The 24,714-nt window shown below is 31.9% G+C and overlaps 2 protein-coding genes across 3 annotated transcripts; both read right to left on the bottom strand.

Moving 5' to 3' along the window:
• Positions 1–2,317: 2,317 nt before the first annotated feature.
• LOC120082017 (GEM-like protein 4) lies at positions 2,318–3,521 on the bottom strand. The gene is made up of 4 exons (XM_039037224.2): positions 3,299–3,521; positions 3,125–3,208; positions 2,750–3,012; positions 2,318–2,617 (listed from the first exon to the last, which is right to left on the bottom strand). The coding sequence occupies exons 1-4, from the start codon at positions 3,432–3,434 to the stop codon at positions 2,441–2,443; spliced, it is 660 nt and encodes a 219-aa protein (XP_038893152.1). The 5' UTR covers positions 3,435–3,521; the 3' UTR covers positions 2,318–2,440.
• A 7,862-nt stretch (positions 3,522–11,383) lies between these two features.
• Positions 11,384–13,562, bottom strand: LOC120081988 (GEM-like protein 4). Of its 2 annotated transcripts, none has more exons than XM_039037177.2 (4): positions 13,415–13,562; positions 13,232–13,321; positions 12,593–12,879; positions 11,384–11,700 (listed from the first exon to the last, which is right to left on the bottom strand). In XM_039037177.2, exons 1-4 carry the CDS (start codon positions 13,530–13,532, stop codon positions 11,410–11,412), a joined length of 786 nt encoding a protein of 261 aa, XP_038893105.1. In that variant the 5' UTR covers positions 13,533–13,562; the 3' UTR covers positions 11,384–11,409. The 2 variants fall into 2 exon arrangements, with proteins under 2 accessions (XP_038893105.1, XP_038893104.1); XM_039037176.2 differs by having other exon boundaries at positions 13,232–13,339; positions 13,415–13,542.
• Between the last annotated feature and the right edge of the window lie 11,152 nt (positions 13,563–24,714).

Below are 24,714 nucleotides of genomic sequence, written 5' to 3'. Positions count from 1 at the left end.
TTTTCAAATATAAGAAAATGAACCAAAATATTTACAAATATAGCAAAATTTCATTATCTATTTACGATAGGCTACAATATATGATAGACACAGATAGTAGTATATTGCGACCTATTGCAGATAGACAATGAAATTTTGCTATTATTTATAAATATTTTTAGTAGTTTTGTCATTTAAAATAAATCTCCAAAATAAAAAAATATATATATGAACAAATTAAAATATATAGTGGATTTCCCTTATCTAATCTAATAAAAATTACCATGTTATATGTCACAGCACTGATCATATATAGTGGACTTCCCTTATCTAATCCAATCTAAAGTTTTTGAATGTGATGCATTATCATATAGTATATACTTTAATTTTCCTTATGATGAAAGGAAAAAGGAATGGAATTAAAGTATATATGATATGATAATGCATAACATGCAATAACTTTAGAGCTGGCCCAACTTTATTACTTTGTAATTTCAGCAAAGATTTTTATTTTTAATGATTTTAGATAATGGGAGAAAAAGAAAAAGGCAATGGATGAGTCAAAAATAAACCACCAAATCACATGCTTTTGCAAAAATATAGCATTCTAAAGGGATATATTCTTGGAAAGTGGTTGAGAATAATGTCAAATTTTGTCACACACAAACATACCTTTGAATCTTTGCTGCTTCTGCCCTTTGTCTTCAATGGCTGCACCATCATAGAGAGAAGATGAGCTAGCCACCAAATTCCAATCTTCTTGGGTGGTGACGTTTTTCAATTTACAAATATATATATATATATATATATATATATATATAACTCATTATTCTTCATCATGGCCATTTTTTTCTTTTTTAAAAGAGTTTTTTTTCTCTCTAAATTAAGACATTTTCATCAGACGATTGTTTTTAGGAAAAATTCTCAAGACGCCATCCAACGTATAGGATTACTAGCTCTAAGTCAACCTAAATTAGCTCGCAAATGAAGACGACTTCACTTAATAAAACTTTAAGGCTCTCCTTAAGTTTGAGAACTCCTTATTTGTTGACGATACTTTGGGAACTTCTCTAAGGATGAGAACTCATTCTCAACCAATATTCCCTTAGGGATTCTCCTAAGAATGAGAACTCCTCAACCAATGATGCCTTAGGCTCCCCTAATGCCAAAAGCTCTTTTCAAGCTTGCTTCAAATAACACATGAACAATGATACAACATGCTGCATAATAACACTCAAACTTCTTGCTTCACAACTACCAAAATTACAGAGAACTTCGATGAAGGCTATGAAAATGCAATTGTGCTCGAGTCTCAATACAAAAGCGACAACCCTAGCAAGCTAAAAAACTTACTCTTAAATAAGCACATCGGAAGAAGGAAAATATTCCTATTTAATATTGACAGACCATAAAAGGATTCCAAATAAAGAAATAAAATATTTTGGAGAATCAACATCTTGTGCAACATCCAATGAGACATATTCTAAGACATCATCAAACCAGTCCAAAAACCAACCTCAAGCAATCTCAAACAAATATAGAGCCAATTCCACATCTCTAACATTTGTGTTGTGAAAAAATGTAAAGCATCTCTCAATTTTTGTAAAATAAAAATGAATATGTATTAATATATAGACTTTTCTTATGGAAGATAGAATGTCCACTTAAATGTTAATATATCACATGTAAAAAAAGAAAAAGAAAAAAGCAATTTCGCATGTTAGACTTGTATACTTTGTCTGATGCATGTGTCAGGACACGTTTTCAAATATATACATATCTTTGTTTGATACATATATTATGGCAAAAAATTAATTGTCTGTGCTTCATAGACTATAATAATCAACACCAAATTATCACTTCCAAATGTGGTGGTTTATATATTGTTGGATTACATAACCAAGTTGATGATCAACTTCATCCTGTCGACTGCTGACCGCTCTAACTCAACGTCGTTACCGAAAAGATTTGAAGTTTTGATGTCCATTAAAATGTTAATACAACATATAAAAAAAACAAAACAAAAGACAACAACTACGTATATCACTTTGTTTGATGGTGCAAGTCAATTTACATATCTATTTGTTTGACACAAATATTTTGTCAATCAAATACTTTACGTCTGAATGAAAGTTGACACAATTCGCCAAATTTTAAAATAAAAATTAATTATTTTTTTTCCCAAAAACTTGTATTGCATTGATTTAAACATATTGATAACATCAAATTGATTCTTTTTCCTGATATTTGTTTCTCGAAAAAAAAAATCCCACGACTCAAAAAATAAAAAAATGATGAACAATATTTCTCAATAACTTATAAGCATATACAGATCATATAGAGAAACATACAATGGAGTAACTTTCTCATAAGATTGAATTAATAATAATTTGTACAAATTAATCCCTCTGTTTTATACTTCAACCATGATTAAAAATTAAAAAGAAAAAAAGAAAGAAACTCAAAGTCTTCTCTCTACTACCTGATCAAGATAATTGAAAGTAGATTGATAATTTAAAAATCCCTTCAACCAAAACTCAAAATTGTCCATTGTCACTATTTGTATGTACTTTTCTGAAGCTTTCTTAACATTCTCACTTTCATTTACTCTCATCACCTTCTCCTTTGGAATCACAACCTGCAAAATTAAAACTAATTACTTCAGTATCTTAATTTACATACATTATAATAATAATAATAATAAAAACAGATCATATATATAATAAATAAGTTAATGTACATAAAAGATAGGTATTATAAAGAAGCTTACCTTATAGTGAAATGTAACATAATCATCAAGTTTGATGGATTTATCACTGCAAAAAGCAATGTTATGAGTGGAAATAAAGAGAAGGCCAGCCAAAGGCCCATTTGTTGTTGATAAATAGCATTGTGAAGCCTTCAAAACCTTCTCTCCTTCACTCATTGAAAATAGTTTCTTGTACATTTTCCTTAGCCCACCAACTCTCAAAATTCTTCCTCCTAAACTCAGCTTTCCCTTTACTGTTTCTGATATCTTGGCTCCTAATTTCTCTGCAAATTCAACCATATATAAATTCGCCATAAGTAACGTCCCGATCCAGAATTTGAATAAGTCTCATCGTAAATGATACTGTCTGTTCTTAGATCTCTATAGAAGACTTACCATGTTCTCGGAGTTCATAAATGATACTGTCTGTTCTTTTCCCATTTTTGTTGAGTCTATTCAAGATCCAATCTTTCTCATTATCTGCAACAATTCAGAAACCAAAGTAATTAGCAAATTAAGCTACTTGTACATAATAATAACTTGTTGTTCTTCTTCTTATGTAGCTCTTACATTTCTCAATCGATTGAGATCCATCATCTGAAGAAGATTTGTGAAAATGCCTTGAAGGATGACCCAAATATCTAGCTCGTACTAGAGCCAATGACATTTGAAATTCCAACATATATTCTTGAAGGGTAGTTTTCATTTTGTTTTCGAACCGAAAGAAAAGATAGAAAATTTTGGAGAGATTTAGGAATGTATGGAGGTTTGAATTTGATGGAATTGATTGAATGAGTTAATGTATTTAAAGGGAAAAATTAGAAGTTTGGTATATGATGAAGAGATTGGGGAAATTGAAATGATATAAAATTAAAATAGCTTTTGCTTTTTAAATTTGGTCAGCTATGAGTCATCTCTGCCTCATCATCAACTACTATTGAAAGACAAAGGTATGTTTGATAAATTAAGGATATTTCCCTTTCTCTTTTCCTTTTTCTTTCCCTCTTTAACAAAGCTTAACAAAACCAACTAATCATCAACTGTTTGTGACCATTTCACAAAGTAATGTTTCCTTTTAAAAATAATAATAATAATAAAAATAAAAGCAGCCAATGGCTTAAAGTATAAGAATGGATTATTTGTTTGAAAAAACCCCTTTTCACACATGCATGCCAATTTTAAAAAGTTGTGATTTTATGACTTTAATAAAATTTTAAGGGTAATATGTGTATATTCGCGATACAAATATCATATCATATGGATTTAAATGATGTGACCTCGAATTTAAAATTACAATATCATACCATTATGAAAATAAGAAATTTTTTTTTTCTGTGTGTATTGCACAACAAGAATTTACTTAGAAAAATTATCTAGACAAATGGTTTCTAAACCTAATTTACAATCTACTTTTCTTTTAAAAGTTAAAATTAAAGAATATTTCATTGAAAAACTCTTCTGTTTGTTTAGACAAAATTAAGTTTATAAATGCTGTCTAATCATAATATATATATAAATAAAATGAAGTATATTCGTTAATAAGGTATTCCTTTAAAGACGATGTGAATTCTAATTTAAAATAAACAATATCATATTATTAAAATAATATGACAAATTTTCTATATTGTGCCAGGACACAACAATCATATCTACTTAAAAGAAATTAAAGGAAAAATGAAGTCTCTAGAAAAATGGATTTCAATCATAGGTTTGTTAGATCTATTTCATTCGAAAGAATTCTTCCATATTAAATTCATTTTAATAAGCCTCTAAGATACCGTTTCATAAAGATTTGATCTTTTTTTGTTGGATTTTTTTATCAAAATTATTGAATGCTTATAAATATTATACTTTAACTATGAACCCTTTTTTTTTTTTTTTTTTTTGCTTTGTTATATATATTTTGGCCACAAATATTTTCAAAATCTAATCAAGTTTTGAAGACTTAAAAATTGGTTTTCGTTTTTGTTTTTAACTTAAAAATTCAAATAATTCCTTATGAAAATAAGAAAAGTCATTGTAAAAAAAAATTAGAGAAAATAAGCACAATTTTCAAAAATCAATAACAAAAAATTAAGATTTTGTTTGGTAACCATTTGATTTTTTATTTTCTTTCTGAAAATTAAACCTATTTCATCCATATTTTTTTTACAATGATTTACATCTTTCATATGCACGATTGTTGAATTCTTAGCCAATTTCCAAAAACAAAACACAACTTTTTGTAACCTATTTTTTTTTTTTTTTGTTCTCAAACTTTAACGTGGTTTTTAAACTATTGGTGAAAAGTAAATAACAAATGAAGAAATTTAGAGGTAGAGGTAGTATCAATAGACTTAATTTTCAAGAGCAAAAACAAAAAAACACAATGGTTACCAAACAAGGCCTAAATAGTTATCAAATCAAGCCTACTTTTTGTTTTGTTGTGTTTAATAGATCTTTAAGATCTCGTTTGGTAACTATTTGGTCATTGTTTTTTTTTTAACAATTTAGATTTTTATTTTTATTTTTTAAAAATTAAATCTTTAAATACCCTTTTAACCTCTAAATTTCTTGCTTTGCTATCTACTTGTTTACCACTATTTTAAAAAATCTAGGAAGCACAAATACTTCTAATTATGCAGAGAATTGGTATCAAATACGTATTTGATATGGATACGTCCAGGTACTTGATAGATTTATGTTTGATACGTGATTTGAAATATCTGATTTTTTCTTAAAAAAAAATTAGATATGTGTAGCTTTCAGATACATAAAGGGGACACACTGGGTCATTTTTTTTCAAGTTTAAGCCGAACCACTTTAAAAGCCAAACCTACAATCCATTTTAGCAATCCAAAATAAAATAGATTAAAAATGGTGAAAACGATAACGAATAAAAATATAAAAAGTTAAAAGTAAAAACCCAAAACATAATTAAATCCCCAGTCTTCTTTTCTCTTTCACTATCTAAATCATGATTCACACCCTCTTCAACCTCAACTCCAGTCTTCAATCTTCATCTTCTATGTAACGACCCAGATTTGTACGCATACAAGAAATTAAATGTCAAATATTAAGCAGGACGAAATTTTATTTAAAGGGGTGGAAATTTAGAAGGAAAAAAATGAATAATTGGAACTGGAAATTTATTGGATTAATTGGAAATTTATTCATTATCCAAAAATAATGAATAAGGGAGCAGAATCAGGGAGGATTAATTGGAAGTTGGACGCTAGCTAATTCAAGAGACAACGGGCAGTAGATAACTTTTGTTTGGACACTACTCATTGGAAGAATTTGAGGTGAATGCCCATATACTCTTAAAATTTGAAAGAGTTAAAAAGAGGAAGTGGAATTCACAAGCAGTGAAGGCAACCATGCGTGAAAACTAGCGAGAGTGGAGAGAACGAGATTCCTAGAGAGAACAAGATTTAAAGAGAAAATTGGAGAAAGCGAGAGTAGAGAGAGCGAGAATGAAGAAAAATTGGAGAGAGCGAGAATTGCAGCGAGAAAACTGGAGAGAGCGAGATACTGAGAAGAGAGTTGCTCGATCGAAGAGAAAATTGGAGAGCGAGAAACCCCAGCAAGCAAGGCTAGCGAGATTGAGGTTGGCGAGAGTAGAGAGAGCGAGATCCCTGGAGAAAGCGAGATTGAAGGAAAAATCGGAGAGAGCGAGAATTGTAGCGAGAAAGCTGAGAGCAGCGAGAGCGAAGAGCGCGACCGAGACCAGCGAGAGCGAGAGCGGAAGTCGCGAGAGCCAAACCAGCGAGAAAGCTGGAGAGAGCGAGATTTGGACAGAAGCGTGGATTATGCGTTGAATTTGGCCACGTCTTATAGATAGAAAAACCCTAAAATTGAATACAAACAAAGAATGATGATGTAAGGGCAAACGTTAGCCAAGAATTATGTATCTTATTGAGAGGAATCCTCAAACCCTAAGTAATTTTAAAGAAGGCACCTGTAGGATGATTTGTCACACTGAGAAGAGCTGAAAACTACTATAAATAGGACCCTTTGATGAAGATTTAACCCATTCTCAAACAAATCTCAGTAACAAAGAATCGTGTGAAAGAGTAAGTGTGAGTGAGGAAGTTATATGAGACTAAAAGAGAAAAGCTCAGGTAAGGTGCTGCCCAAATTTCCTTCTAGTTTAAAAAGGGAAAGCTCTACTGATCAAATCATAAAGAATAATAAGGAATAATTAAATCACAGTCAAGGTAAGTAGTTTATCTCACCCCCTCTTTAAGTGCTCTGTGGTAGTGTACCTTTATTATGTTGCATGATTATGTTAATGGTTGATGTTGGATGCAACTCTGGCTCTACTGACTGCATGACCCGCTAATCATCAGATGGGTTAGTTTCCGCTTAAGTTCTCATCTTCCTATCAGGGCGAAGAAATTTATGGGCTGGCAGGGTATGTATGGTTGCACCCCTCTAGTCTAATCTTACGTTTATGTTAATGGTTGATGATGGAGGTGACTCTGGCCCTACTGACTGCATGACCCGCTAATCATCAGATGGGTTAGTTTCCACTTAAGTCTTCATCTTCCTATCAGGGCGGAGAAATTTATGGGCTGGCAGGGTATGTATGGTTGCACCCCTCTAGTCTAATCGTACGTTTATGTTAATGGTTGATGATGGATGTGACTCTGGCCCTACTGATTGCATGACCCGCTAATCATCAGATGGGTTAGTTTCCGCTTAAGTCCTCATCTTCCTATCAGGGCGGAGAAATTTATGGGCTGGCAGGGTATGTATGGTTGCACCCCTCTAGTCCAATATTACGTTTATGTTAATGGTTGATGTTGGATGCGACTCTGGCCCTACTGACTGCATGACCCGCTAATCATCAGATGGGTTAGTTTTCCCTTAAGTCCTCATTTTCCTATCAGGGTGGAGAGATTTATGTTGGAAGCATAACCGACCACCACATGTTATTATACGTTTTCAATCCCGAGCATACGTTTTCATGACATGTTGCTTGTGATTGTGCATTTGGTCACTACCCTACGTGAGAACTACTTACTGGGTATATTATATACTCATCCTATATTTTTACAGACTTTGTAGGTAAGGATACAACGTAGGTGGTAGAATTGGACGTCGCTCAAATGGCCAACCATCAAACTCACTATCATAGGCATATGCATTTTGTACCACCACGCAAATGTTTTATGGATCCTGGTGTTTTGATAAATAAACTTTTTATATAGCTTTTCTATCTAATTAATAAAAAATTAGATATGTTCTTTGAAACTTTTACCAAAACTCATTTCATGATAGAAAAGTCTAAGTATGCATGTCGTAGCGGTCGGATCATAATGTGTAAGGATCCGGTCGTTACATTCTACTTCCTACTTTCGGCTCTAGTTAGTCAACTACCATTTGACATTGTTGGATTTTTTTTTTCAAAATTTCACTATTTTCTTGAATCTACTTTAATCTAACTTAAAAAAGTATTATAACCATTAATTGGTTATATATATATATATATATATATATATATAAACGTATCTTCAACGTATCTATATCTTAATTTTCTAGAAATTGGCATATTCTCGTATCCTATCGTATCCGTGTTTGTGCTTCTTAGTAAAAAAAAATCATGTCAAAATTTGAGAACTAATAAAATTAGTTTTTAATTTTTTATAAAATTTGGTTAATAGTTCAACATTTTTACTTAAGAATGGACTTAATTTCAAAATCGACTTAATTTCAAAAACCAAAACCAAATGATTACCAAATGGTGCTTGATTTTTTATTTTTTATTTTTGAAATTTAAGCTTAGCCTATAAACATTCATTCCACCTTTAAATTTATTGCTTCCTTATCTACTTTTTACTAATGTTTTCAAAAATCAAACTAAGTTTTTGAAAACTAAATCCCCCTGATATAACCATTTGGTTTTTTGTTTTTATTTTTAAAAATTAAGCTATAAATACTATTTTCATCTCTAAATTGCTTCCTTTGTTATTTACTTTTATTGTTTAAAAAACCAAGCCAAAAATTTGAAAATTAAAAAAAAAGCAGCTTTTAAAAATTTGTTTTTGTTTTTGAATTTGACTCAGAGAATCCAACCATTGCATTTAAAAAAGATGCACATCATAATAAGAAATGAGGAGGAAATAGACTTAATTTTCAAAAATTAAAAAAAAAAAAAAACGAAATGGTTAATCAAATAATTCCTAAAAAGCAGTTTTTAAAAATTTACTTTTGTTTTTGTTTTTATTTTTTGTTTTTTTTACTTCAGAAAGATGCAAACTCTCTATGACTTTTTTTTCTTTTGAAATGAAACTACTCCATCGGTAAAAATTGTTTCTTCTCCCATCATGGCTCATAACACCTAAAAGGATAAAATATAAGAAAAGCTCTTTAAAGTAGGATGCATATGGGTTAGGTTGAATTGGGTTGAGTTGAAGTATTTTTAACACTCACCTGAAAATTCAGATTTGTTGGATTGACAACCCAAATGATCCAGATAAAGTATCCAACCTAACCCAGATTGGGTTGGATTGGGTTGGGTTGTGTTGTCGGATTATAACTTATTTTTTCTTTTTAATTAAAAATATGTAAATTTATATACAACACATGACTAATAACTAAAAACTCATAAAATTCAAATGCTAAATACCAAACATCTATGATATTTATTGCAAACTTTAAACAAAGATAAATATCATAATAATTTTAAAAGAAAACTATTAAAAAGTCACAAAGTAATCAAACTTTAAACAAAAAATATATATATATTACAAAACTAATCCAACCCAACTCTTACATTTTGAGTTGAGTAGTCTGGTTGTGTTGGATTATTCGAGTTATTTGAACACCGTTATTTTAAAGAGCTTTTAAAGGGTTATTTATTTATTTATTTATTTGAATTTTTGGAATATGAAAAAGAAAAAGAAAAAGATTGATAAATGTTGATAAAAAAGAGAGAGAATTAAAAGACAGAAAGTAGGGTTGAATTCGCCGTCCATGCAATGCATTGCATGCATATTTTTCTTTTCCGACAATTATTCATCATATAATACGTTATCCTAAGAGTGGGTTTCCATTTCTTTTCTTGTTTTTGCAATTTTGTTTCTCTCTTTTTTGTCTCCTACATAATAAAGTGAGTGATTTTGTGTGATTTTTTATGACTTTTTCTGAGGTGGTTTGTTTGCTTTGTGATGGCAACACACATTTTTTAAAGTAGAGATAGAGTAAAAAGAGAAACCAACGACTCAAGTCAACAACCAAATCACATCTTAAATCTCTACATCATCATCCAAAATTATTTAAATATTTATGTATGAGGTATGAGGTCGGGATAATATTTTTAACTTAAAAGTACACAAATCACTGTTCACATGAGGTTTTCAGAGAAACTTGTTTCGTGGAATTGAACTTGCGTTGATGTTGATTTGATACAAATGTGGTTTGATCTCTAGTACTTGATCCTCTAATTCTCTATCGTTGAATGCACTTAATTTGAGGAAGCGAAGTACGTGATGTTCTTGAAGTTGAAATCTTGGAAGAGTATTTGTATCTCTAAAGAACTTCAATCTTCAAGTGTGGTTAACTTCAAGAGTTAGGAAGTCCTCTCTAGGCCCTTTATAAAATTTCCGACCCTCAAAGATGGAGAGAACTTCTTTATTTATAGAGTCCTCATGTAGACTTTGTAGGCTTAGGCTTGCTTGGTGCATGGAGATCAAATTAATTGGATTTGGGCCTTATTTGACATTTGGATGAAATTAAACTTATTTTTGGGCTCAATTGGACTTTAGCCCAAATAATAATGTCAAATTGGATAAAATTAATTTTATTCAATCTAACGGTCATGATGAAAACATGTGGCATCACCGAAATTTGTCAATTTATGTCTTCAATTTCAACTTGAGACACATGTCAACTTCTAAGTAGGCCCAAATACAATTATTTGAAATTTTATTATTAATATGGTAAATAACGTGACAATATGTGTTTGATTCAAAATTTCTCCTTCAACAATCACATCAATGCAATAAATTTATTTATTTTAAAAGATATATATTATTGCTATATCTCTACCTTTCTTTCACATTTTTGTGTCATCTATGAATCCTTAATTACTTAAATGGTATCACCCACTCTTGAGATGATAATTGAATATTGGGTTTTTCCTTCTTTTTTTTTTTCTTCCTTCATTTCTCATCTTTGTGTCATCTATGGATCATGTAACTTTGTACTATTTACCCACTCCCTTTAGAGAATATATATTTGAATGTTGCTTATGCATAATCATTTAATATAAGATCAATTCAAATTGGGGGAACCCTAACCTTGAAAATGATCCAAATTGAAGCTTTAAGTTCCGAGATATTTTAAGGCATGTTCGAAACGTATATATCGCCCATTGTGGTACAAGAAGGCTCAAACATGACATCTACAAACCCTCTAGAAAAATGTAATACTCGTATAATCGATGTGAAATACGCTATAATTATATACTAAATGATATGAAAAACCTCATAAATTGAAATTAGTTAGGAACTTTTTGTTGGGAATGCGACCAAAGTCCCACATTGGTTAGATGAGGGGATGGTGGGTATATAAGTGAGGACAACTATTTCAATTGGTATGAAGCTTCTTAGGGTGGTTCCAAAAGCAAAGCCCAAGAATCGTACACACCAGATGAAATGATGATTAAAGTTGAATAAAATGGGAAATTTTCGTCATTAATTAGATTGGATTAATCTGTACAAAGAATCAAATATTTTATACTTCAAATGACACACACATATATAAGTACACATGATCCCCATCTTTAAGCCATTAGAAAAAAGCAATAAGCTCAAACTCTTCTCTACTACTCCCTTAAGAGATTTGAAAGTAGATTGATAATTTAAAAAACCCATAAACCAAAACTCAAAGTTGTCCAATGTCACTATTTGTATGTATTTTTCTGAAGCTTTCTTTACATTCTCACTTTCATTCACTCTCATCACCTTCTCCTTTCGAATCACAACCTGCAAAATTCAACCATATATAATTTTATTAGATTAAATTCAGCTTAATTTCAATTTCAATTTTATAATTTTTCATAATGTATTTAACATATGATAAGTTAAGGGAAAAAGAGAAAAAAAGGTTTTTGTAGGTTTTGAAACTAAATTAATAAGACTACGTTTAATAATCTTTTTTTTTTTTTTTTAGTTTTTGAAAATTTCACTTATAAAACTAACTTTTACCTCTAAGCTTCTTTGATTTGCTATCTTAAAAATGTCTCCAATAATAAACAATTTTGAAAAAAAAAAAGAAATATAATTATTATTAAACTAATAATAATTATATTTTTATAATTGAAAATTCATAAGAAAATGATCACAATTTTTTTAGAAAAAAACTATTGCCGCATGAATAAAAGAAGGAAAATTATTCTAAATAACAAGACTACTGAAAATATTTACAAATAATAGCAAAATATCACAGTCTATCTACGATAAACTATTATCTGTGTCTATCATGACATGATAGACACATATAGTAGTTTATTGCGATCTATCGCAGTCTATCATAGATAGATAGTGAAATTATATTTATAAATATTTTTGTTCATTTTCCTACATTTGGAAATAACCTTGAAAGAAATGTATCATGTATTCAATATAGTAAAAGGTAAAAGACAGTTTTTAATCATAATGTTTGACATAACCAAATTAAAATGATGTTAATGTGAGTTTAGTTCCACAGTAATTAACATGAAATTTCTCATTTGAAGTCAGAGGTTTAATCTTTCATCCATTCGGGTAAGTGTTGTAGAACACAAACTATATAGGCCCATAATTCAATCTTAACATATCAACTTAATAGAGAGAGAAACAAAGTATATGAGTATGAAGAGAGAGAAAGTATATTTACTTTGTAATGGAATTTGAAATGATGACGTCCATTTGGAGAAGAGATTTTGATGGGTGTGTCACTACAGAAAGCAATATGATGAGTGGAGATGAAGAGAAGGCCAGCAATAGGACCAGCTGTTGTTGATAAATAGCATTGGGAAGCCTTAACCAATTCTTCTCCTTTGTTGTTCTTCACTTCTCTAAACAATTTTTCATGCACTTTTCTCAACCCACCAACTTTCACTATTCTGGCTCCTAATCTCAACTTTTCCTTCACTGTCTCTCTTATCTTAGGCCCCAATCTCACTGCATTTTTTTAAAAAAAAATTAATACCAAACATCAAAATCTAAACCAAACCCATATCACAAAAAGTGTTACAATTAAAAAATATTAAATTGTTACGTATTTAAAAGTTCGGGAAGATAAATTATTAACTTTTGTTACCATGACCAAAAATGGATCGAAGTTGAATTTACAGAAACCAAAATGAACATTTGAATCAAAGCTCAAAGTAGATTGACCAAAATAGTATTTAAATCTTAAATAAAAATGTTACACATTTAATATAAAATTTCAAAGTAATATGTTCGATCTATTTGGGTTTCGTAAACTTTGATACAACATGAAATTTCATTTCAAAATTAATTGACAACTTACGGTGGTCTCGAATCCCATGAGCAAAGCCATTAGCTTTTCTTCTCATCTTGCTCACTCGGTTTCTTACTGAACAATAATCTTTCCCATTATCTGCAATTTTCATCAAACCTATCAATTCATTTTGTTCATTAATTATGATATTCAACAGCAAAAAAATTGCTAATATTATTTTCTAATTCTTACATCGTTTCATTGATTTGGAGCTAGCCGCCACAGAATCATGCCGGAGCCGCCCCAAAGCAGCCGTCAACCTGAACGGAGCTCCAATGACCATTTGCTTATCTTGAAATGAACTAGCCATTGAGATTTAATTAGAGATGAAAAGAGTGATGGGAATTGGATTTGAAGTGGGTGAAGGTATTTAAAGGAAGGTAAAGAAGCTTCTAGATGGGTTTTTTTTTTTTTTTTTTTGAGTCATCATCAACTAAAAATGGAGAGACATGGAATAATGGATAAAAAAGAAAATTGGGATTTTTGTTTATTTGATTTGTGTGGTTACTTTTTAACATAAAAAAGACACCATATTATATTATCAAAAATCAAACCATCTTTCAAAATGACACAAATATGTCAGGTTCAAATTGCCATGCCCCATATTGCTTATACATTGTATCCTCAAAAAGTTAAATTACACATTTGTCTATCATTTTCTTTCGTTGGGATCTGTTCAACTTGTTGAGATTATTGACCTGCCACAAGTGTCTTTCTAAAGTTTTTGAAGCTGGTTTATCTTTTTTTTAGATTGAAATTGATTTTTTTATTTTTATTATTATTTTTATGAATTCGGAATCTCTGGTTGGAAAAATGTGATATGTGAATGAGGTTTATGTCTTTGTTGATTTCATATGTGATCTTTATCTCTTTGGGTTATTAAATGCTTCATTTTGGTCGAGCGCAAGAGTAACCCTATCATTCATGACTTAACTTACCATGCTCAAGACTCGACAATTTAGTTCGAAGACCACCCTCCATAGATGGATTCTTTATTTGATGATTTGTTAGTTTCTTTAGTTCTTTTGTTGTTTGTTTCTATTGTTGTACTCTTAGAAAGAAGTTCTTGGTTAAGTTACAAGTTTGGTCCTTATAATTAGAAAAAAGTTAGAATTTAGTGTTTATAATTTGATAAAACCTCATAAATAGTTCATACGGTTTGATAAACCCCTCATAAATATTCCTGTCCATATGTGTTACTCAAGAAAATTTTATCAAACCAGTGAGACTAAATTCTAATTATAAGTCATGGATTGAATTCTAGCTTTCTCCAAATCATAAAGACCAAAATTTTGTCATTTAACCTAAATTTTTTAATCCATTTTGCATCTAAAAGATTCCTAAACGAACTTTAAAATGGTCAAACAAGTTTAAATTTTGTATTTTGTATTTGATGAACCTCCTAACATACTCAAAAGGTTTTAACATTAAGTGATCTATTAGATGTAAATTTATTTATGTTATTTTGAGTTGATTGTAAATGAAATTTATCTATGTTATTTTGAGTTGATTTTAAATAGAATCTAATGAAAATAACTACAAATCTCTAACAAATAGTTTACTTAAAAAATTCTAAAGTTTAAATTGATATAATTATTAGTTGGAACTTTTTTAAAGATAAGAATCGAAAGAATAAAAATCCAACAGCTACATGAAAACATCACGTGACATAATCAGTATAAACCATTCAGGATAATATGCATAACTTAGACATGTTGTCATAGCCGATGTTATGGAAAGTCCTTAACTTTTCATAGCGTTTTTTCAATGTTATAAAAAGAATAAAAAATTCATTTTCAATTACATAATTTTAATGTTATGAAAAGATTTCATAGCATTATAGAAATGCTATGATTTACTTTTAATAGTATTTTTCATAGCTTTTTTATATGCTATAAAAATATATATAGCATTTTTGACCTCGTAGTGATGATCAATTTTAATAAAATCATATATCGTTTATATTGTAGTTTATTTGAGTAACAAATTATTACAAATATAGTTGTAGAATCAACTTCAATTATATATACATTTAATATAATCAAGTATACATTTAGATCAAAATGAATTCTCAAGAGCCTAAACTTATATACTTCTTATAATGTGATGCATCAATCACTACAACACTCCGTATACATAAATAATCATATTTTTTATGGGAAAATTCACTATGCTCTTCAGATTACATTAGAGTGAATAATTGTTTTTTTTAAATTATTTTTTTAAAGTAACTATCTTGCTAGTTTCTAGGATACATATGTATCCTTCAATCTTCATTTTCTTAATGTAATGCAACATTTAATCTCTGCAATCCCAACAATCTACTCAATCTCCCATCCTTCAGTGCTGCAAAAAGCATGGTGTTGTTAATTGCTCGCTCCTATGCATTGAGAGTAGTAAGCAGGAGGACCTGTTGGCTATACCTTTTAAGAGTTCACAACTAAGACTGTAAGAGGTCGTTTGTATGGCTACTAGGCCATTATATATTTTTTTATTTCCATACAACCTAGCTTTGTTACCCTATAGCAAAAATAAAACTTATAGTATCTGGAGAAGTTTTTCTTTAAAAAAAATTGAGAGAGAGAAATGATGTAAGTTGAAAAATATTAAGACTATAAGAAGTGAAAATAGCAGGAGAGTTTAAAATCATTGATTCTACCTGTTTATCAGCTTTTGGAACGTATGAACCCACAGCTATAAGACCACCATTTCTCTCTTTATTGATTCCAACATCCTTTGGCAGAAGAAAGAGCTATTGTAGAGATCCCAACCTTGGCTAATACAAAACTGGCAGCAATTCGGCATGAGAAATTCTCGCCCTTCATTTCTGCCTGCCAAGTAAAAAAAATAATAATGTAAATCTAATTTTTCTGGACATGATCTTAGAGAATTCTTGTTTTAATTATTTTCTGAATAATACCTTTTACAGCCTAAGGACCTCTAACTTTACCTAACAACAAATAATCCAAACAATACCTAAACTTTTAACCAACCAAAGTAAAAACATAAAGACAGAACAGTAGACACTTAAAACCAAAAAGAGAGGATTTGCAAGTCAACTAACTGCTAATTGACAATTAACTGATTGACATCAAATAGTTTGATGAGTCTTACGGAAAGACTCAAAATCAAGAAAGAATAGTGCAGCTGGCAATTGAACCGTTGTCGACTTTTTTCTGTTAAATGTTGTAACCACCAGAGCTCATCATCGTTAAATGTTGTGACCATCGATTCTCATAAGAATCCCAAACATTTCGAACTGCATTTTGAGTGGGTACTTTAGAACACTCCTCAAGTAGGACAAATCGCAAGTCATTGATGATTAGCATAGTCTTAATTGTGTTTTTCCAACTTTTATATTTGTCCCTAGTTAATTTATCCGCACTAAGTAGGTTGATCATAGCGCTAGTCATTTTTTATGTTTATTGAAACCATACAAATTATTTATATTAGTTACATGTATTACCCATTTGAATCTAGTCAAAATTTAGCAAAACTCTAATGTAACCTATGTGACATCTAATTTTGCAATGATATTTCATTGAGTTAGGAAAAAAGCCACCGCAGAGTGGATAGTCACCCTTTCACTGAATTGAGACATTCTCAACCAATCATTACACTAGAATAACTCTTATTCCTATAACGATTAATAATCATTGTTCGGTCAAGGAATCATTTACTTGCTTAACAATTTCTCATAAGTGTGACCCTTCATTTTATATTATAGGGTTCCACCTCAATAAGCCAACCGTAGAGAAAAACCAACTGGGGCAAAAGCTAAAACAATCCTATCCATTACTGAAGTTTGAGTAAAATTTCATGCAAATACCTTCCTTACGGGAACACAAGCAAATGGTGCAACGAGGCCAAACATGAAACCTTACTGCAAATTAATGAAGAAGACTATGGGATGCGTTGACAGAAGTCCCTCTTCCACTTACTATACACACTTTCTCCATTAACCTTGATATTGACCTATTCAAACAACTTCCTTAGGGGGACACAGACAAACAGTGCCACGAGGGCGAGTATAAATCTCATGGTGTGAACTATTTAGGAAGAACTTGAAAGGAAATTGACATATCATATATATCATTTTCCTCTCACTAAGTGATTTAAACCTAGGGTTTATTACTTAAGTAAATCCAACAACAATTTATCTAAGTGTATTGTTAAATTTGAAGAAACTCTTTTGCCAGAGAACCTTTGAGTGAAAGTGAATCGTCCAAATCCCATTTCGATTGAACGTATACATTTACAGTAAAACAGACAGATTATGCATCAAAATATAAATTACAGCATGCTTTTGAAATAAGAAACAAGATTTAGAGAATACCATTGAAGAACTCTTCTTCAAGTAAATCTCCCGTACGTTCACGAACGCGTTGAACAACACGAACACTCCAAACAGCAGCAAAAAGCAATGCAACTCTTGAACCAAAAGAGGACACTACCACTTAGTTACCTTGGTATTCTCGGTATGAGAACCCAGGAGTGGTGGGCTCTGGCTATTTTGGTTAGGAGGGTGTTTTGAAGTTAGAGGAGGAAGACGATCGAGGAGGCAAACTCTCTATCGTATAGAAAGACAATCTCAATCGTTTAGAGAAGCAGGTCTATCGCATAGACTCTCTTGAAATCGTGTAGTCTTTCAAAAGCCACAAAAACTAATTAACTTCCCATTAAGGGTGGTTAGAGAGAAAAAGGGAATTAATTATCAAATCATTAATAATTATAAATAAATACGTAACCAACTTATCATATTATATTTATAACCTATAGTTTTAATATTGCATCATATACAATATATAAACCATAGTTCTTTTTCTCTATTTTATGACATTTAATATAAATCATATTAATATTAAATTTAACAATTATGAATCTTATTCATAAAAAGTATATTTGAATCGTATTAAAAAATATGCATTCATTCAAACAAACTATAATATATCAAATATATTATATCAATTATATTATATATAATTGTATTAATTTAGTTATATCATATATAATTAAATTTCCTCTTATTAATTTGAACATTTCAAATTAACCCAAAAAACTGATTCTCAACTCAATCTTTTAAGCTACCAAGAGAACCTTATGAACCTGTAGCTTGAAGCTTCAACGGTACGTGAATAAATAATTAAACTCTTTAATTAATTTATCCACCATCCATTAACTATCGAACACTTCGCTAAAGACCAACAGCTACACTCTTCGCACTACAGATATATTTCTATGTCCATTGGATATAACCAATCAACAGTACGATGACTCTTCACAAATCGCTCGTAAGTACAATTGGGTCAAATTACCATTTTGCCCCTGTAATTACATCTAACTCCTTAAGTACCACTGGTCCCTCTAATGAATAATAGATCATAGTCCCACTATGATTAAACCCCTCTCGGGCCAGGAGAGGGTGTGGCGCCACATTGTTGAATACCCGAAATTAGCCTTTTAAGGGAGAAATTTATCTACTTACCCCTGTTTCGAGGAAGGAATGAATTCCATCTTGTATAGCTGAGTTCCCAACTCCCCAATCAGATGAATCCCTAAAATGGTAGGCTTGTTGAGTCTGTGATCTAGCCACTCTCACACATATAAATCAAAGAACCGCCCTCATAGGCAAGAGTTCATAACTCACTCAGGATTAAGGCCATGTTATCTATGGTCATCCTAGTGAAATGAAAGTCTCTATTATGGATGATATTATATAATGAGATTAAACATTTCGTGGTCTGGTCTTATACAAACTTCTTTGTGTAAAATATACCCCTCGCATGTCTAATACATGAGTGATCAGGATCATATCATTTATAGCACCTTACAACATTTGTAATACCTACAAAGCGGTCCATACATGTAGTGTCACAAGGATAAGATACCCAGCCTTGTCCATATACTACATGCCATTTAGGTTATCACTTAAACATGATCCACTTGTATGTCTCCACATACATGTTTAAGTTACAATGATAACCATGGGTGTTAGTTTATTGGTTTGTGGTTAATGCAACTAAAATATCATATATTTTATAGACAAAGTGAACAAAATATAAAATATTATTAATCATAGAAATATTTTTTCATACAAGGTTTACAAACTATGGGACCCTACGATATCTAGGGTATCAACAGCAACAACCTCCCATTTTTCCTAAAGCTAGTGGGGTGTACAAGATAATCAAATTACAAGTACACAAAACAATAAACTAGGGCACAACACGCCTAGTACAAGATCTTCCACTTGCCTTAATCCAGCCGTGGTGTGTCCCATAAACCCATACTTTGTAGGTGATCCTCAAACACTGTAGATGTGAGAGCCTTCATAAACAGATTAGCAATGTTGTACTTCGAAGCTATCTTCGTGACAATCACGTCCCCCGATGCATAATCTCTCATATGAGAAGTTATTTCCACTCAATATGCTTGTCGCGCTTATGACTACTAGGCTCACGGGAATTAGCCACAACACCACTATTATCACAATAAAGTGTGATGGGCTTGGACATATCTGTAACAACTTCCAAATCAATTAGGAATTTTCTGAGCCAAACGGCCTTCTTAGCAGCTTCACAAGCCGCTACATACTCAGCCTCCATGGTGGAGTCCACGATGCACCCCTGCTTGGTACTTCACCATACTACAGCCCCTTCATAAGAGTGGACACTGATCCTGACGTGAATTTTCGAGAATCCCTATCAGTTTGAAAATCAGAGTCTATGTATCCTATAAGGATCAAATCCTTAGAACCATACACAAACATGTAGTCTCTCATTCTCCGTAGATACTTGAGGATGTTCTTGACGGCTGTCAAATGATCATATCCTGGATCAAATTGATATCTATTGACTATCCCCACTACATTGCAGATGTCAAGTCTAGTACATAACATCACATACATCAAACTACCTACAATAGATGCATAGGGGACCCGTCTCATTTCCTCAACCTCTTGAGGTGTCTTAGGACACTATTCCTTAGACAAAGTAACTCCATGCCTGAAAGGCAATAGGTCCCTCCTAGAGTTTTGCATTGAATATTTGATCAACATTTTGTCAATATACGATGTTTGAGACAGTGCTAGCATTTTGTTCTTACGATCCTAAAAGATCTAAATACCAAGAACAAATTAAGTCTCTCCTAAATCTTTCATTTGGAATTGGGTCGTTGGCCAATTCTTAACTATAGTCAATAAGCCTATGTCATTCCCAATGAGTAGGATATCATCTACATACAACACTAGGAAAACTACTGAACTGTTGATGATCTTCTTGTAGACACAAGGCTCATCAACGGTTTGGTCAAAGCCATAAGATTTGATCACAGTATCAAACCTTATATTCCAAGATCGAGATTCCTGTTTTAGACCATAAATGGACCGATTCAACTTGCAAATCTTTTTCTCTTAACCTTGGACTATGAATCCCTCGGGCTGCACCATATAAATGGTCTTCTCAAGATTGCCATTCAGAAAAGTAGTCTTGACATCCATTTGTCATATCTCATAGTCATAACATGACGCGATGAATAGGTGGATCCGGATAGACTTTAGCATGGCAACAATCGAGAAAGTCTCCTCATAGTCGACTCCCTCTACTTGGGTATAACTCTTTGCCACTAGTCTAGCCTTGAAGGTTTGTACCTTCTCATCAGCACCCTGCTTCCTCTTGTAAATCCATTTCAACTTATAGGTTTAACCCAATCAGGTTGATCTATAAGATCCCAGACTAAATTGAAATACCTAGACTCCATTTCAAGATCCATGGCTTTGATCCATTCATCTCTGTCAACATCCTCCATTGCCTTCTTGTAAAACAATGGATCCTCAACTTCGCCATCAGCTACCATAACTAGGATTTCAGTTAAACCCATATAGCGAATGAGTGGGTTTACAACCCTCCCACTACGTCGAGGTTCCCTCAACAGTTGAAGTGGATTTGACCTACTAGATGAACCTACTTCAACAACTATAGTTGAGGCAATATGCACTTCAACAACTCTTGTTCAAGATTCAATAGTTTCTTTGGAAAGCTCATTTAACATGATTTTGCTTCTAGGTCTGTGCTCCCTTATATGATCTTCCTCAAGAAAAGTAGCATTTGTCGATACAAACACTTAATAATTGCATCGCGTTCCCTTGGGATAGCCTACAAATAGACATAACCTCGGACGTGGTTCCAGTTTCTTAGGATTAGCCTCAAGCACATGTGCTGGGCAACCCCAAATCCTAAAATGACGTAAACTAGCTTCACGATCATTCCATAACTCCAAAGATGTTCTGGCAACACTCTTGGAGGGAACACAGTTCAAGATATAAGCTGCGGTCTCCACTACATAACCCCAAAACGAGTCAAGTAAGGAAGCGTAACTCATCATAGACCGAACCATGTCCAACAAGGTTCAATTTCTCTTTTCTGATACATCATTCTGCTGAGGTGTACTAGGTGCTAAGAGTTGGAAAACTATTCCATGTTCTAACATATAGTTCTGGAAATCACAATCCAAAAACTCTCCACTTAGATCAAATCAAAGTATCTTAATTGTTCTATTTAATGCATTTCAACTTTAGCCTTGAACTCTTTGAACTTTTCAAAAGACTCAGACTTATGTTGCATTAAATAAACATACTCATACCTTGAATAATCATCATTAAAAGTGATGAAATATTAATAACCTCCCCTGGCTCTTTCATTCATCGGACCACAAAGGTCTGAATGCACTAGCTCTAGAGGTTCTTTGGCCCTATAACCTTTTCCAGTAAAAGGCCTTTTAGTCATTTTGCCTTCAAAGCATGACTCATACATAGGTAAATAATTTTCATCTAACTCGCTTAAAAGTCTATTCTTCACCAATCTCTCAATCCTATTGAGATTAATGTGTGCTAACCTTAGGTGCCAAAGTTGGACATTTTCTTTAGGAGAAATTTTAAGTCGTTTATTTTGAGTTACGGAAGTTTTAAACATCTCTATGTTATGAAGGACATTTGTTGCTAACGGTCGTAGCACATATAAATTACTTTACAGTTGAGCTGAACAAATATCAACACCATTTTTCGAAATAAACACTTTATTTACTGAAAATTATATTTGATAATTACATTCAAGCAAAGACTTTACAGAAATTAAGTTCCTCTTTAAATTGGAAACTACATATACATCATTCAGAATGATAAATCTATTCTGTAAAGTCAATCGAAGACCTCCCACTACCACAACTGAGACGACGTGCCCGGTTCTAACTCGCATCGTCATCTCACCAGCACCAAGTTGCCACTAGGAAATAATTCTCTGAAATGAAGAACAAACATGGTTAATGGTCCTAAAGTTAATAATCCAGGCAGAATCATCATTCTTCACTAAATAAGTCTCCAAAACTAGTAAATCACATTTAGCTTGCTTGTTTGGCCTTCTTCTTCTCAACCAAATATCTGGGGTAGTTCCACTTTCAGTGCTCCTTCTATTTGCAATGGAAACACTTTCCCTCGTCAACCCTCACTGGTTGCCTACCCCTAGGAGCAGAAGGTTGTGGGTTAGCAGGTGCCTTTCCCTTACCACCCTTCTTCTTCTTCCACTTTCTGGTGCCAGAGGAAAAAGATACAGACTTAGTTCCAGAGGTCGAACCTTTATGGAACTTTTTGGAAGATAAACCAACATTTGCCTCACCAACCTTCTTCTCCTTGCTTTTCAGCAAAGATTGGAAAGTCTACAACTCATTGAATAGAGTTTTAAGGTTGTAGTCAACCCTGTTCAGAACAGCGTTGCTAACAAAGTGAAGGAAGCTTTCTGGTAACGACTCCAGAATAATGCTAACCTGGTTGGCCTCATCGATGTTTGACCCATTCATCTCCGCCACGTTGAAGTGGACCATCATGTTGAGAACATATTCTCAAACAGATGTTTCCTCATTCATGCATGAATTGAAGATGTACTTTAGAGCGTCATGCCTAAGTTGCGCGGATGGTTGTCCGATTATTCCCCTTAGGGACTCCATGATCTCGCGTGTAGTGATCATGAGCTCATGCTTCTTGGCCAAAACATCATTAAGGCTAGCCAAGATATATGCTCGGTCCTTTTCGTTCGCTCGTATCCAACACTCGTACGCCTCTCAAACGTTTCGAGCAGCAGTAGGAAGTGGAACAGGAGGCACTCCTCCATGAGGACGAACCTTAGGTCATCAATGATTAGTATCATGTTAATAGTGTTTTTCTAACTAGCATAATTTTCGCCAGTCAACTTATCGACGGCAGGTAAAGATAAAGTAGTAGTAGCCATTTTAAAATTGTTGAAAAAGAACAAGCTTAATAAGTCTACTTGCATTAAACCACTTTTAAAACCAATTAAGTTACCCATATACTACAAACCATTTAGGTTATCACTTAAACATGATCCACCTTTATGTCTCTGCATACATGTTTAAGTTACAAGGATAACCATGGGTGTTAGTTTATTGGTTTGTGGTTAATGCAACTAAAATATCATATATTTCATAGACAAAGTGAATAAAATATAAAATATTATTAATCATAGAAATATTTATTCATACAAGGTTTACAAACTATAGGACCCTACGAGATTTAGGGCATCAACCTCAAAAAATTGGCCGAATATAACTCTTATATAGGATAGTTTAACAATATGTGATTTTTGTTTATTAAACACTTTTAATAAACTAAACCATTTATTGCATGCTTATAAATTCTTTATCTCATTCACTTTCCAAATTGGTTCCTAGGTAGGTGTATTCCGTTTCCATCAACTTAAATGCCACAACCTTAGACAAAGATTCCTCATAGATAATTATTTTATAAATTTAATCTTTTAGTATTTTCAATTTAATCCTATTAACAAAAAGATAAAAGATTAACATATTGCTAATCATATTAGAAATAATTTAACATAGGTCTAGGGGAACTAATTTTAAACCATTTAAAATTAATTGAGATCTGTGTTTGCATGCAACTCTTGATTATAGATTTTAATTCTAATCTTCAAACTTATAACACTTATAAATTAATGAAATAATACCTATAGCCATGCGTCTAATGACATTAATTAAATATAACATTTATATTTACTAAGTAATGTCATGTTCAATGCAATTCCATTTTCGATATATAATATAACACGTATATTAATAACTAATGAAAATAAACACATCTATCATACAAACCATATAACATAACTTTTATACTATAATATGATTAATGGACATGTTAATTATGCATGCAATCATATAATATAAGAATTATATTTAATATGATTCATGACCATGCTTAGGATATATCATGCAACTATATAACATAACAATTATATTAAATATGATACATGATATAAAATGTTTATCATATGGTGGGAGTTGATATACATTATGCTTTATGATAAAAATAATCATACATCACATGTAAAATTAATTAAACAGCAAAATTGGACCGAAATTGACACTCCTAAGAATGAATTTATTTAATATAAGATAGATACTAATTTAAT

This window comes from Benincasa hispida, chromosome 7 (genome assembly GCF_027475165.1).
Source record: "Benincasa hispida cultivar pf3 chromosome 7, pf3_genome.v1.1, whole genome shotgun sequence".
NCBI classification, from domain to species: domain Eukaryota; kingdom Viridiplantae; phylum Streptophyta; class Magnoliopsida; order Cucurbitales; family Cucurbitaceae; genus Benincasa; species Benincasa hispida.
This window is presented reverse-complemented; position numbering and strand designations above follow the sequence as displayed.